This window comes from Carlito syrichta, unplaced genomic scaffold (assembly GCF_000164805.1).
Source record: "Carlito syrichta isolate Samal-C Ts95f unplaced genomic scaffold, Tarsius_syrichta-2.0.1 Scaffold315953, whole genome shotgun sequence".
NCBI classification, from domain to species: domain Eukaryota; kingdom Metazoa; phylum Chordata; class Mammalia; order Primates; family Tarsiidae; genus Carlito; species Carlito syrichta.
Genome location: NW_007260049.1, coordinates 108,997 through 123,685, shown reverse-complemented (window position 1 = coordinate 123,685; position 14,689 = coordinate 108,997). Strand labels below are relative to the sequence as shown.

The window sequence follows — 14,689 nt, the reverse complement described above, 5'->3', positions numbered from 1 at the left end:
GGGTTCGAGACCCGCCTGGGCAACCTGGTGAGACCTCATCTCTACAATAAATAAAAAATTAGCCAGGTGTGGTAGTGCGCACCTATAGTTCCAGTTACTTGGAAGGCTGAGGTGGAAGGATTGCCAGAGCCCAGTGGAAGGATCGCTGTGGTGGCGGGGAGCGGCCTCTGGATGACAGAGTGAGACTCCAATTCAAAAAAAAAAAAAAAAGAAAATAGGTTTTTCTAGAGAGAATTTGTAGTGTCCCTAACAAGCAAGCTTCTGGACACCACCAACTTAAGATCATTTTCAGTTAAGGTATCAGCCTGAGGTCTTTTGGATGATCCACAAACGCTAAATTGAATTCATATTTAGATAAGTGTGAATTCAGGTTTGGAATTCACATGATTGGCTTATAGTCTTATGGTTCTGGAATGTTTTTCTTTTTTGGAGTTTCCCCCCCAAACCCAAAGCCCAAAGATATATATATATATATATATATTTTGAGACAGGTCTCACTCTGTCACCCAGACTGGAGTGCAGTGGTATAATCAACGCTCTCTGCAGCCTCAAACTTCTGGGCTCAAATAATCTTCTCACATCAGTCTTGCTGGCATGTAGCTAGAACTACAGGCATGCACTACTAAGTTAGTTATTTTTATGTTTATTTTTGTAGAGACAGGGTCTCACTATGTTGCCCAGGCTGGTCTTGAACTCCTAGCCTCAAGCAATCCTCCCAAAGTGCTAGGATTACAGTCATGAACCACTGCCACCAACTGGCCTGTACCAAAGTTTTTGGTAGCACAGTTTCCTTCTAGTTGCTGAAGGAAGACAGGGAGGAGCTTGGTTTATTTCTCATTCACTTTACTCTGCAGGTGAGGTCCTGTGGGGCTCCAGCTGTTAGGTGGCTTGTCTCCTTTTGGACTTTCTACCTTGGGTGGTCTATGGATTTGTCTACTGCTCCCAATGCGCTGGAGGCCATGAAGATAGAGATTCAAATTCATCTGGGAGTTAGCAAATGCTCTCAGGGTAATAGCCAGGGTTAGTGCTCAATTTATCACACAGAGTTTCTATTTTCACTTAAGTTTTGGCTTTTGCATGTTTCTCACTTTACATTGTTCATCAAAGCATTAAAAGATTTTATTACAAAAGCATTTTTTCCAGCATTTCACATGCTTTCAGTGGGAGAGTGGGTCTCTCACTGGCCCGCCGAACTGCAGGAAATAAAAAATCTCCACATGATGTGAGTTGTGAATCCACCAAAAAGGCACAAAATTTGCAGCATTTTCCAAACCCATGTGACCATGGAGCCTTTGTTTTGAGGATAACCATTTAGGATGGGATCCCACAGGGTCCACTTGGGAAAAATTCTGAGCTAGAGAAACAAAATGCTGTTTGCAATTTTAATTCCAGTTATTCAACAACCACAGCAATGACAGCTACCACTGATTGTTTCCCATTCACGCCAAGTCTGTGCAAGGGACTTAATCCTCCACAAAGTCTTCCATGGTGGATGTTTTTATTGTCCCCAGTACACAGATAGAGAAACTAAGGCTCAGAGAGGTGAGATTATGTGGCCAAGGTCATACAACTGGGAAATGGCAGTGCTAGGTCCTGGCCCTGTTCTGGCCGTCTCCTAATTGCTCCTCTTTCTACTCAGGTGGCCTCTGAAACTACATAGCAGATCACAGGAAAAAGTAGTAGAGTCATACAATAGAATGACAAAAGGAATATATTACTGGTACAATCTACAACATGCATCAACTTCAAAAACATTATGCAAAATGAAAGAAACTAGTCACAAAAGACCATGTACTGTAGGATTCCACTCATATGAAAGTAAAGGATAAGGAAGTCTATAAAGACAGAAAATAGACTAGTGGTTGCTTAAGGCTGGGGAGGGGATGGGGGAATGGGGTTTCTAAAATTGATCGTGGTGGTGATTGCACAACTCTGTAAGTAAACTGAAAACCATTGAATCATGTGCAACATGGGTGAACTGTGTGGTATGCAAGTACCTCAATAAAGCTGTTAAAAACATTTGTGTAAGAGCCAAATATTTTTAGAGGTACAAATCACTGTATTTCTCAAGAAATGTGAACTGTTCTTCCTTGTTTTTCCCCAGTACAATCTGATCATTGTTTTACCTAATTTTGAGTTCGGCTTTGCACAGGGAGGCTCCTCTGCCTCCCCAATGACCTCCGAGTCAGGAGGATAGGATCCAGGCCACACAATCAAGGCCAAGTGCCATCATTGGCTTCAAGCCCCACCTGTGCCCCGCACCCACCCATGAGGCAGGAGTTGTGGTACTCATCCGCCTGGCTCTGGTACTCCAAGATCTTCTTGCTGATGTTCTCGGCGCACTGGTCAAAGGTTTCATACATGCAGTCAGGCCTGGTGACTGGGCGCTTCTCTTTACGGTAAAAGTCCTGCCAGAGAGGGTTGACCGTGTGCGAGTGAGGACCCGCCCCCCGTGGGAATCTGGCCCTCCTTCCTGAGATACACCAACCTGCCCACGTCTTTACACCTCTTAGCCTTTACTTATGCTGTCCCCTATGCTGGAAATGCTTCTCCTCCCTGTCTAACCTTGCCACCTCCATTCATATCCTAGGACCCATTTAGTGTGACTGGGGGCCATGGCCAGCCCTCATTATTTCCTGTGTGAATGAATGGCAAAAATCTTATTTATCCTTCAGGACACACAGCAATGGAATCTTAAATTGGTGACCAGGCCAGGAGCTTACTAGAAAGCACAAAGCTGCGTACAGGCCCTGGAGGAAGCAGACATCCTTGTAGGAGGCAGACAGAAGAATGCACCAGCACCACTCTGCGGGTTGTGCAGAAACAGGGTGGCTAGGTGACTTCTATGGAACTCCATCAGGTGTCTGCTTTTACAGCTCCACCTGTCTCCCTGTGCCCCCCAGTGCCTGTCAGCCTCCTGATGGGCCTGGGTACCTTGGGGACAGAGGCTAGGCTTATTCCTCTTGGCATTTCTATTACCTGACATGTCCAAGAAAGGTTTGGTGATCAGTTAAATGAATAAATGAAGGAATGGGGATTGGTTTCTAGGAGAAAAAAATCCTAAGAGGCGACAGAAGCTGGGGAGCAATGGTCATAGGGGGGTAGAGTCCTCTCTTCCTCGTTTTCCCCTGAGTGGCCATGATCAGCAGACTGCAGAAGACAGGGCCAGCTGGGGATGTGCTTCCAGGCTGGGTACTGGCCTGTGGGTGGTGGTCCTCACCTCTGCAACAGTCAGCAGCATCTCGTTGCTCTCCCAGAGAAGGGTCAGGATGATCTCTTTAAAATTGCTGCAACACACACGAGACAGATTCCTGATGGACCGTGTCTACATGCACCAGTTTGGGCAAAACCAAATGAACAGAACTTTTTGAATGCTCTGTTTTGACTGTACCATTCTTTGTAATTACTCACTACCCCAGGACCTTTGCACACTAGGATTCCTCTTCATAAAAGCTGCTTTCTTCTTGGTCAGTTTGTTCCTGCCCTTCCTCAGACCCCAACTCATTTCTGACCATCTAGTTCTTAATGCTCTCATGGTGCCCCTTGGCTCTATCGTGCTCTAATCAGGTGGATTTCGGACTGATTGTGTGTGACTGGCTGATTAATCTTCACCTCTCCCAGCGACTCTAAAGTCCTCCAAGTGTTTAGGATATTAAATGGGAGGCCATTAGGTCAAACTAGCTCCAGTGCCTGGGGTTCTTAAGGCAAATTGAAACCTAACTCAGAGTGAAAGGTTACATACAGTCTAGGAGAATGAAACATAAGCTCAGCCAATCAGAAACAGCTAGGAACTTTCCACTTAAACTAAACAAATAATTTCCTTGTCTAGCTTCTGTGAGCACCTTATGAAAGGTTTCCCCCAGTTCTCCCTCGGTGGACCCTAAACTGCTTGAAGTCTAACATTGCCTGATTTATGAATCGTTGTTTGCTCAGATAAACCCATTACAATGTTAATGTTTCTGGTTTATCTTTTAGCACAGCACATGGACTGTATGTGTCTGTTTTTGTTCACCATGGAATCCCCAGCTCCAGTGCAGTGCCTGCACCTTTCAGTGCCTTAGTATTGTCTGGATGAAGACTCATTATTTATAATATGAATCGAATGAATAGGACCCAATAGCCTCCTGCATCGAGGTATACAAAATAGAGTCAAGGTATTAATGGTGTGACAATGTCCTTTGGTGTGTGAGCAAGAGACATCTAGCTGCTGGCATGGGATGATGTCTGGGCTGCCTCACAGTCACCCTTCTTTGCATAGTTCACAACCCCAGAAATAAGAACCCCCAGGGTGAAAGGGTTGAAGTGGGGGCACCGTATGGGGAGTACCTGATTGGGGGAGTCCCTGATTTACTCTCTTCAAAGGGTTTTTCATTTCTGAACTTGAAGTTTTGCTTGAAATGAAGCCATACTAAGTGGACCATATTTTGTTTTAACCATTAAAATTACAATAAAGCAAAAGAGAAATGGGGAGGAGGAGCACTGAAAAAAATTAACAACGCCCCCCCCCAACCCTCCAAGGGTCTGCTGCCCTGCCTTCATGAAATGCTCACTTAGGGAAATGTGAGATTTGGGTGAATATGTCTCAACCAATTTATGTGAAATGGGCTGAGACAAACTGACCTTGGCACTTAACTATCCCCTTTCCAGCCCTTTTTCTCTGCTTTTGGGCCTTCCATCTCTTTTCTTATTTTTCCCCAGCTGAGGCAGACTTCCCTGCCATGCTCTACCTTCCCCCCCCCCCAAAAGAAACCCACAACAACACAAGGTTAAATATAGTTGAAGGAAAAGATGTTGTCACTTACTCGGCTGGAGGAGGAGGCTTGTACCCGAGCACCTGGTACTTTCTGTCCATTTTGTTGGGTTTGGAATGCCGCGTGAAGCTATGGGACAAAGGTGGGTCAGTGCTCTGGAGGCTAGGGGCAGACACAAGGCAGGTCTGAACCTATTGAAACACCGCCTGGGTTGCTGGAGGTGCAGGGCCTGCCCCTGGGCAATCTGACTCCCGTTTCTGGGGCCAAGCCCTTTGAGATGACTCTCTATTCCTCAACAGCTGCAAAGACAGTTATTGTGTCTTCACAATAACCCTAATCCTAACCTTACTGTGGAGTGAAACCTTTACCACTAAACTCAACCAAGGCTGCTGAGACGGGGCAAGGGACTGAGGTGCTCAGACCCAAGGACTGAGGTGCTCAGTCCTTGCTTTTCTGTGGTGAGAACCCGAAGAAAAAGACATTGAGCCATAGATCTAGCAAATAGCAATATAGCACATCCATTTAAACTTAAATCTCACATAAGCAAAGAGCAATTTTTAGTATAAGTATGTCCCAAGCAATATTTGGGACATATTTATATTAGATGCTGTTGATCTGAAATTTCAATTTAGCTGGGTATCCTCTTATTTATCTGGCAGCCCTAGTGACATGGACTTTATTTGACAACCTCTGAGAGACTGGATATAGGAACAGATGATGGCTGGAGCACATATAAAAAACAGAATTCTGACCCACAACTTGCAACAACCTACCCAGGAGACCAACCCCTTTATCTACAATAAGTAGCCCAGGAAGCCAGTCTGTGATGGTGACAGTCCAGAAAGCTAAACAATATATCTTGCAACAATAGACCCCAGACGGCCAGAATTTGATGAATAACTGATAGCTTCCCTAATATTTTCCTCATTTCCAACTTAGGACGAACCAGAGAAGGCCAAGTATCCTCCTAGGCAATCATTCAGGACACCCTGACTCAGTTGGCAGCCCTCAGCTTCCCCATGCCAGCTGTTCCAACCAGGGCACAGCTAGAGAGGAAGGGGAGGGCTTCCTGCTCCTCTACCTGCCTTGAGCTCTGCTAAAATGCCCTGGATGGGGCCGACTCCCTGCTAGGGCCAGTTCTGTGTCAATATCCTTTGCTTTTGTCATCTGGCTGGCCTGTGTTTCTTTCTACACTGCACACAGCACACACGCTCAAAAAGACCTTCTAGAGTTAAAGGCAGAGCAGGGATTCCCCTCATTTTCTCAAAACCAGGAATTAATCCATGTTAACCAGGTTGACATGAAGACCAAGAAGGTTTACTCAGCCACGTAACTTCTTTTATCCACCTTCCATAAAACCTGCATGTGGGGATTGGTGGCCAGAGCCCAGGGTCTCATGACCCTGATGAGGCCTACTGGGCAGATCCTCAAGGCCCTGGACTCCTGTGGTTCTGCAATGTCATCCCAGGAAAGCTATCTGCTCTGTGGCTCCAACTGTCCCCCTTCCTAACTATGCTGTATGAGGGGAGGTAGAAGGGCTGAGATTCAGCATCACCATGAACAATCAGTGAACTCCAAACACGTGCTCCAGGTGGGAGGCTGAGTGAGCCACATTCCTCACAGGATAAGCTCAAACCTGACTAAAGTCAGCATCAGAGCTAGTTCCACACTGGCCCCCATTGAGTCCCACAGTCGTACACACTCAGGGAGTACATTCTGAGGACAAAGTCTGGAAAAGCAACAGGATCATCTTCTGCCTTTGGGAGGAAGGCTGAGGGTCTGGGAGGGGGAGAGTGGGGTAGCCCCGCACCCTTACCTCCCTGCTGAGGTGGCACTGGCACTGGGCAAGGCCTTCTTCCCAGAGTGTTCTGTGTGGCATCGATGTCGCTTCGGGCCTTTGGGTGATGAGTGTCCAGGAAAAGAGCAGAGGACAGGAGGTGAGGATGGGCCACATTGTACCACTGGCTTCCCCACCACCACTACCCTGAGACCCACAGGCTTGTGTGTCTCTACCTGTCTGGGACCAATCTTTGTCACGCTGCTGGGCAGGCCATTTTTTGTGAGTAAGCCTAAAACCAAAGGAAAGATTGTGAGCTTTTCTGCAGTGACCATAAAGACAGCCCAGGCCTGTCTCTGGGCAGCATCCCAGTTAAACCTCAGTACCACATGAGTCAGTCCTATCATGAGCCCCATTTCAGATGAGGAACTGAGGCTCTGGGCAGCCCCTTGCTCAAGGTAACAGGCTCTCAGAGGTGGGCTCACATGAAAACCCCAGTGTGTGAATCTCCAAAGCCTGTTCCTCAAGGTCCAGGGCCATGGGCCAGGGCAGCAGAGCCCCCACGATGCACCCCAGAACCACTCACTGCAGGATCTTCTTGACCACCTCCACCGCTGGGTCTTCAATCATGGATTTCCCCATGCGACTTGGTTGGGCAAAGGACTCAGGGGTGACCAGGTCCAGCTTGGCCTCCTCTTCAAGGGTTTCTGAAGAAAACAGGATGTCACTCTCCTCCTCCGGGTCAGTCAAGAGGATATTCTGTGGGTCAGAGAGAAGGGCCTAAGTGTGTGGACCAGCCAGTAGCCTGGGTTCACATCTCATCTCCCCCTGGTCTAAGTGGCGTGGCTGCAGGCAAGATGGCTGACCTTGTCCAGCCTCTATTTTCTCTTTTATAAAGTGGCCTTTCTTAGAAGGCTGTTCATTCATACCTTTTTTTCCCTCATTGTGACTCAGTCTGGAATGCAGTGGCATGATTATGGCTCATGGCAACCTTAACCTCCTGGGCTCAAGCAATTCTCCCTCCTCAGCCTCCCAAGTAGCTGGGACTACAGGCACACAGCAGCACATATGGCTAATTTTTTTATTCTTGTAGAGACGAGGTCTCACTGTATGATATCTTGGGCAGGACAAGAGGAAAGAAAAGGTGTGGAGGACAGGCCATGAAGGCTACTGAATATATCTGGTGACAGAATTTGGACTTTACCACAAGGGCAGGGGAGTGACAGGATCACTTCCACATTTGGTCTGACTGCAGCCCAGGGAATGGGTCATGAGGGGATGTGAGAGGACTGGGAAGCCGGGTGGGCAAGAAACAGGGTGCCTAGGCCAGGTGATGGGGTGGCATGGGGAGAAGCCGGTGGCTACTCCTGCTCACTGGTGGGAAGGGAGAGACTGAGAGGCAGGCTGGCCTGAGAGCCCATGGATGGGGCAAGTGAGGGTCCTGATGGAGGGGAGGAGGTGGTGCCAGGGCTGAAGGGTCTCCTCGGAGACCAGTGGAGGTGGCCCCTGTGATTCAAATCCATATCTGATTCCAGGGCTTGTGATATTTCCATGGCGTCTCAGTAGGCCTGAAGTCCAGCAGAGACCTGGGCGTCTCCTCCTCCCTTCAGCCCTGCTGAGTCCTGTCAGTCTCCTGGAAGCCTAGATAAAGCTCACCCACCACTCCTGCAGCCCCATCCTGACACTTACGGAGAAGATCACTTGAGTCACAGACACCACATCCAGGCTGCAGTTGAGGTACTGAATCCTTTGGCTCAGTTTTTCTTTCCAAGTTCGGACAAAGCCAAGGAGGTCTTCCGTAGGCACTACCTAGTGAGAACATAGAGGAAGACAGTCTTGGAAGCAGCCTGCGGGAGGACAGGCAGGTTCCACAGGACTTGCAGGAACAAGGGCTGGTCAGATGAGGATGCCTGTTGGCTGATGAAAGCCCCTCACTCGCATGGAGGGCCCTAGGTTGTGGGGACTGCTAGGCTGGCTCTCCTGGGCGACTGCACTGGGGCAGTGGACCCCTCACTGCTGCGGATATTGGTAATTCTGTTCCTGGTTCTATGGGTTCAACTTTGGGCAATGTCTCCTAGGATTTACTCTGGATCTAACATTCTATAATTAGAAGAAAACATTTGGACCAAGTGGTGAGGGTGTGTAGGAGTGTGTAGGAGGGCGATCTGGTCGTCTCCATGGCAACATCTAACACACACCATCCCCCCTTGGAGCAGCACTGCACGGGAGCACAGGGATGCTACTTTGAGGATCTTTTTCCCACTACGTAGCCAAAGCATTACTACTGTCTCCTAATCCTTGCTCTGCAGATTTTCAAACCAGCTTCCTCCATCAACACAGGAATGCCTGCACATCCATGCTCATGTGTCCTCATCTGGCCCGGAGGTTGAGAAAGCCCCCGACATCTCCCCAACACTCTTCCAGGAGAGGACAGAGCAGAGGTCAGGAGGTGAGAAAATGTAAGAGACTGAACATTTCTGTTCTGGATGGGCAGAGCTGCCCCCCAAGGACCTGTTGATGGGCCACAGCTGATTAACCTCATTTTTTCCTTGCTCTCCAATGGGTGGGATCACAAGGGAGACCAGGTGAGTTATAGGCAAAATGTAGGAAGCACTTTCCCTTTGCATGTCTGCACTGCAGGGCAAAAATCTCGGTGGATGCGTAGAACATGTAAACAAATACATAACAGTTCAGAGTGTCCCTGTCCAAAATAAGAACTGTGAGAAAGACATTGATTCTATACTCTGTGCTTTGTGGATATTTGAAATTTTCTCAAGAATCATGCAATACTATACAAGAAAAAGCAATCAAGATAGAAAAGAAACGCCTGCTCATTGCTAAAATAGAACCACAACTTGGCATCACTGAAATGGAAGAGAAAAGACAGAATGGTGGGGAGGAAGGTTCCCACTGCAAACCCTTGGGCCAAGGTATCTGGTTCTGGGAATCTCTTGAGTTGAGCTGTGAGAAAAGGGGGCTGTGGCCTGGGCACAAGTGGAATGGGGACAGAGATGTGCACTCGTGAGAGAAAAACAAGCATGTAGACATCAGAGACCTGCTTTTCTGATCAGGGCCTGGGGCACACTTAGCACCACGCTCCTCCTAAACTCGTCTCCAATTCTGACTTTCCATGGATCACACAGAAAAAACCTGTTTTCTGTGCTATAATTTTTTAAAAAGTGATTGTTGTTGAGAAGACAGAGTCCTGCTTCTGTTGATCTTCTGGTGCTGAGTTCTCATTAGAGCAAGGGATGCCTGGTGACATCCCAGGGGAGTGAGGTCACAGGATGCCAGACTTAGGCCCCACCATCACTGGACCACCTGCATGGGAGGCATGGAGGTGGGGACAGTGGCTGGTTTTTCTTCCTTCCTGAATTCCATTGAGTGAAACAGGGGTTAAGTGGGAAGGCTCAGCGCACCCCACTCCCACCCCGTGCTAGAGAAATCCTGTGTGTCCGTGCATAAGCTTATTTCAAGTTTGTGTTTCTAGCATGTCGTATCTTTATTATTCACCTGTGGAATCTACTGAGCACTTACTGTTTTATCTCCCCTCGAGGCTTGACAACTTTCTATCTTGTGCTCAAGCTGTTCTAGAGAAGAATTTAGTCCATCTGTTTGCAAATTGGATTTTGTCACCTAGAAAACAAAGCACATTCTGAGATTTTGTTTCTAGAATATGTACTGTGATAAGGAAAATGTTCAGTGAAAAATAGTATCTGAGACTTGGTTAAGCACTGAAAAAATTAAATCGGGGGAAAATGCAGTTTTACTGGACACTAGAGCAATACAAGCTTAAAAGATTTTTTTCTCTACAAAATTGGTAAGGTTTAAATAAAATTGGTACCCCAGAGTGTGGTGAGGGAGTTGGGAGGAGGACAGGATCCTATCCCAGTGATGCAGGTCCAAATCAGTAAAAAAATCACCTCAAAAGCTTAGAGTCTTTGAAGGACTCTGGCTCTCAGGTGACACCCTAAGGAGGTAGACAGAGTGAGATTCACCAAACATTCCTCCAAAAAGGAATGCTTAGGTTAAAAGGGTAACATATCTATGAGACAAAAGGTATCAAAATGATGCTTTTGAAGAATCTTTTAAAAGTTTATAAAATTGTATATATAGGCCAATTGGGGTATATCTCCATCTTTTTATGTATAGAAAAACATCTTAAAAATAAATCAAGATACTAAACAGGGCTTATGACTATGCAGTTGAATTATGGATTATTATCTCCTTTCTGTATTTGCTCTATATTGTCCATGATGGAAAGGCATTTTGCTATATCATAGGTGTTGCATTTTAAAATGCAACCCCTGGACACTGTGGACAGTCCTCAAACTTCAACTCAGAAAAAGGAATCTGTGCCAGCACCAGCTAGAGGCCCATTAGGGTATGCTATACTCCTAAAACAAGAGTAGGGTGACAAGCCCTGGAGCCTGGGGCTCTGTTCTCTGAAGCTGTCCCCCTCTCCTTCTGGGGTGACTGGAAACCTTCCTTGAGAGGCTCTCCTGGGCCTCCATCAGAGCTGCCTGATTGAGGATTCACTAAGCACCAGCAACTATGCAAAGAGCTAGGCATACATGAGCTCATTTATTGGTGCCATGATCTTACGAGTTACTTTTATAATTCCCATCTTACACATGAGTGAATTAAGTGCTTCTTGGGACCACAGGGGAGGGAAGCTGGGACTGGAATCCCAGTCCTAGAGCCTAGGATCCCAGCAAACCTTTTTTTTAAGCCAATGCATCTGCCAAAAGACAGGTCCATCCTCCTCAGCTTGTCCTAGTCTCAGTGGAACCTCAATGTCTGAATAGGAACTGATGTAGATAATCCAGGCTGTACATTTCCAGTCCCCAACACCCACCTATTCCACCACTCAACTCTGGAATCATAATGTGTCCCTGCTGACATCTGGTCCAGGTCACTCTTCTCTCAACCTCACATCTTTACCTCACTCCTACTCACCTGCTTCCAGCAGCCAGGGAGACCTCCTCAATTGCTGCCCTGAGCACATGGTCCCATTGAAACCCTTCCCTGGACCCTGCTCCCTGGCAGTACCTCTCCAGCCTCAGTGATCCCCACTTCCCTTCTTTTACATTCTCACTCTTCTTGGCTCCTGCCCCCAGATCTTCCCCACCAACTCTCCAGACACTCTGCTCCCCCACCCTATCTGGTCGGCTCCTATTTCTCCCTCAGGCTCGGGAAGCCCCAATTACCTAGTCCAGGTCAATCCCTCTCCTTATGCCCCTCTTGCCCCACACAACCCACTTCCTCTCTAGTTGCACAGATAGCTTGTTCGTGATTCAGGTCATATCTCCCCCAGCCCATTACTGAATTACTCTTTCTGCCCCTGTTTCTTTGTTTCTAAAATGAGGATTAAAAACAGCACTTGCCTTACACAGTTATTTTGAGGATAAGGTAATCAAAATAAGACAGTTAATGCCATGCATGGTGCACAATAACTAGTGAGTGTTAGTGGCTATTAAGATTTACTTTCTGAGCTGGGAGCAATGGCACACACCTGTAATCCCAGCACTTTGGGAGGCAGAGGCAAGAGGATTGCCTGAGTCCAGGGGTTCGAGACCAGCCTGGGCAACATGGCGAGACCTTGTCTCTACAATAAATCAAAAAATTATCCAGGTATGGTGGTGTGTGCCTGTAGTCCCAGCTACTTGGAAGACTGAGGCAGAAGGATCACCTGAGCCCAGCATATCGAAACTGTGGTGGCCGTGAGCATGCCACTGCACTCCAGCTAGGGAGACAGATGAGATTTCAACTCAAAAAAAGGAGAAAGATTTACTTTCTGTCACAAAGACATACAGAATGGATAATGGACACTGGAGACTCAGGAGGGGGAGGGAGGAAGAGGTGGAGGGATGGAAAATCACCTGTCATTGTACAGGCACAATATGCACAGGTGGGGTGGTGGGTGTACTTAAAGCCCAAACCAAAAGCCATTTTTACCCCCTAAAGCTTTTGAAACAGAGAGACATTAAATAAACAAATAAATAAAAGATTTAATTTCTGTCTTCCCAGCTGAAGGGCAGGTCCCACAGAACAGAGACGGGCACCAGCCTCCAGCACCAGGGACAGTGCCTGGTGCGTAGGTGTGTGGTAACTGTTTCCTAGATGAAGAATTCAACTGTTTCCTAGATGAAGAATTCATCTGTCCTACCTCGCACTTGATGTTCACTTGCAGATTTGTCAGCAACCGCTGGATTTTCTCTATGAAAATAAGGTCTACAGACAGGTTATGGAATTTGCTTTCAAATTTGTTGATGACATCATTGGCCTGTACAAAAAGAAAAAAAGAGCAAAGAAGTGGAGCTTAATCTGGAACTTCTGGACTTTGGAAGAGCAGGTGAGATGGAGAAGGTGAGACTCCCTTTCAGTCTGTGGACTCCAAGCAGGGAAACAAAGAATAATCCTAAAGTTTCTTCATGGGAAATTCCAGGCACCCAACTAGCCTCAGGAGTAAATAAGTATAACATATTAGGCAAGTAGGTAATAGTAACATAAAACAATGGCCAAAGAAGCTAAAGTTCCAGAGATGTTTGTTTTCCACTATGGAAACTAAAGATAGCATCTTATCCTGTGTCCCTTAGTTGTCATACAGAGACTTGAACCCTGACTGAGGACCCCACTGAACGGATCCACTGGTGCATAGCATCTTTAACTATCTAATTTTGTTCTAAGTCTCTTCCTGAGGGCTTGGAGAAAGTCACTCCTCCTAGCCAGTGAACATTTTTCTACTGACCCCAATTTTAAAACAAAGCTTCTCTTCCTTAAACAATTGCAAATCACACAATCTTCGAGTCCACCTAGGACCTGTAAACTCCTGCTTCAAGATATCCTGCCCTTTCAAGCTTAAACCAGTGTGTAATCTCCATGTATTATTTTATGATTTGACCTGTAACTTCTGCTTTTCTGAAATTCACCCCTGCCTTTACAAACCTTTGCAAGCCATCGGAGAGGCTAGATTTGAGCATTATAGCAGCCTGGTCCTCCTTGCTTGGTACCCTGCAATAAAACCTTTCTTTCTATCATTGCATACACAGTGTGGATATCTGGGTTTTACTGCACTGGGCAACAAATCCCAGTTCAGTTTTGTAACAAGAAGCCAAGCCCGTATAACGATTAGATAGGAGGCTTAGCTTCCCTTCAGAGAGAATGGAGCAAGGTGACACTCTAACTGGCTGTCCAGGGACCTGGCAAGAGGCAGGGCTGGCTCCCCACCTGGTCCAGGTACTCGCTTTCCATCTTCTCCATATTAAGCATGATTAAATTTTCAACAAACTCTATCCGGGAGGTTTCCTTCTCTAGTCGATGACACAGTGATTCGATTTCTTCAGGAGAAAAGTTGCCTCCTTCTGAAAACAACCTGAAAATAATCAGGGAGGAATAAAAGCCACTGATCAGACCTGAAAGTTCCCATCCATCCCCAATACTGTGGTTAATATACACTTTTAATCAGGGCTTTAGATTAACAGTGCAAGATGATGAGAAAATGAATGCAGGTAGCTCAAGTACAGGATTCATAAATGGTGCGGGACTTCCATTTTTGTCATTGTCAGATTGAGTTCCCTGACAGATCCAACTGAAACAAATAAAATGCTGGATAAAATTCAAAAGATAAAAATAGTTTTCTTGGAGCTCTGTCAAGGTGCTCCAAGATGACATGAAACCAGAAAGAAGGTCCCTTGGAATGCGGGCGAGTGTCAAAGCCAGCTTTACACTGGAGACTTTGAGTTCCAGCATTGATGATGTACAGGTGAGGGGACAGCCTGGAGCTGGACCCAGAAGATAGCACTTGCCGTCTGAGATGAGAGTGAGAAATGAACTCCACCAGATACCAAGGCTCTGGCCTGTCTAGATCCAAAGGTAGGGAGGAAAGGAAGATATCTCTCCCCTTAGAATTTGTAACACAAACTGGACTTCACATACATTTACAAACCTAGTTCATATTTTCTGAAGTTACAAAAAAAAAAAAAAACAACCAAAAAAACTTAAAACAGAGTATTCCAATTGGTCTGGGAAGGTAGTGCCCCCTGTTCCCCACAGCTGCACAGCAGAAACAAATAGAATTCTGCCGAGCCATGGGCTCGGTGGCTCAGCATGTAATCCCGTGCTTTGGGAGGCTGAGGTGAGTGAATTGCCTGAGCCTGTG

At 46.7% G+C, this 14,689-nt stretch overlaps 1 protein-coding gene across 1 annotated transcript in view; it reads right to left on the bottom strand.

Moving 5' to 3' along the window:
* The window catches only part of CCDC180 (coiled-coil domain containing 180), a gene marked incomplete at its 5' end in the record, with an annotated part of 117,230 nt that overhangs the window by 6,757 nt on the left and 95,784 nt on the right, over positions 1-14,689 (bottom strand). Inside the window, 10 exon segments of the mRNA XM_021706715.1 lie at positions 2,267-2,408; positions 3,221-3,287; positions 4,803-4,880; positions 6,568-6,701; positions 6,703-6,820; positions 7,115-7,287; positions 8,218-8,337; positions 10,066-10,164; positions 12,698-12,814; positions 13,759-13,903. Coding sequence (XP_021562390.1) covers positions 2,267-2,408; positions 3,221-3,287; positions 4,803-4,880; positions 6,568-6,701; positions 6,703-6,820; positions 7,115-7,287; positions 8,218-8,337; positions 10,066-10,164; positions 12,698-12,814; positions 13,759-13,903 — 1,193 coding nt within the window.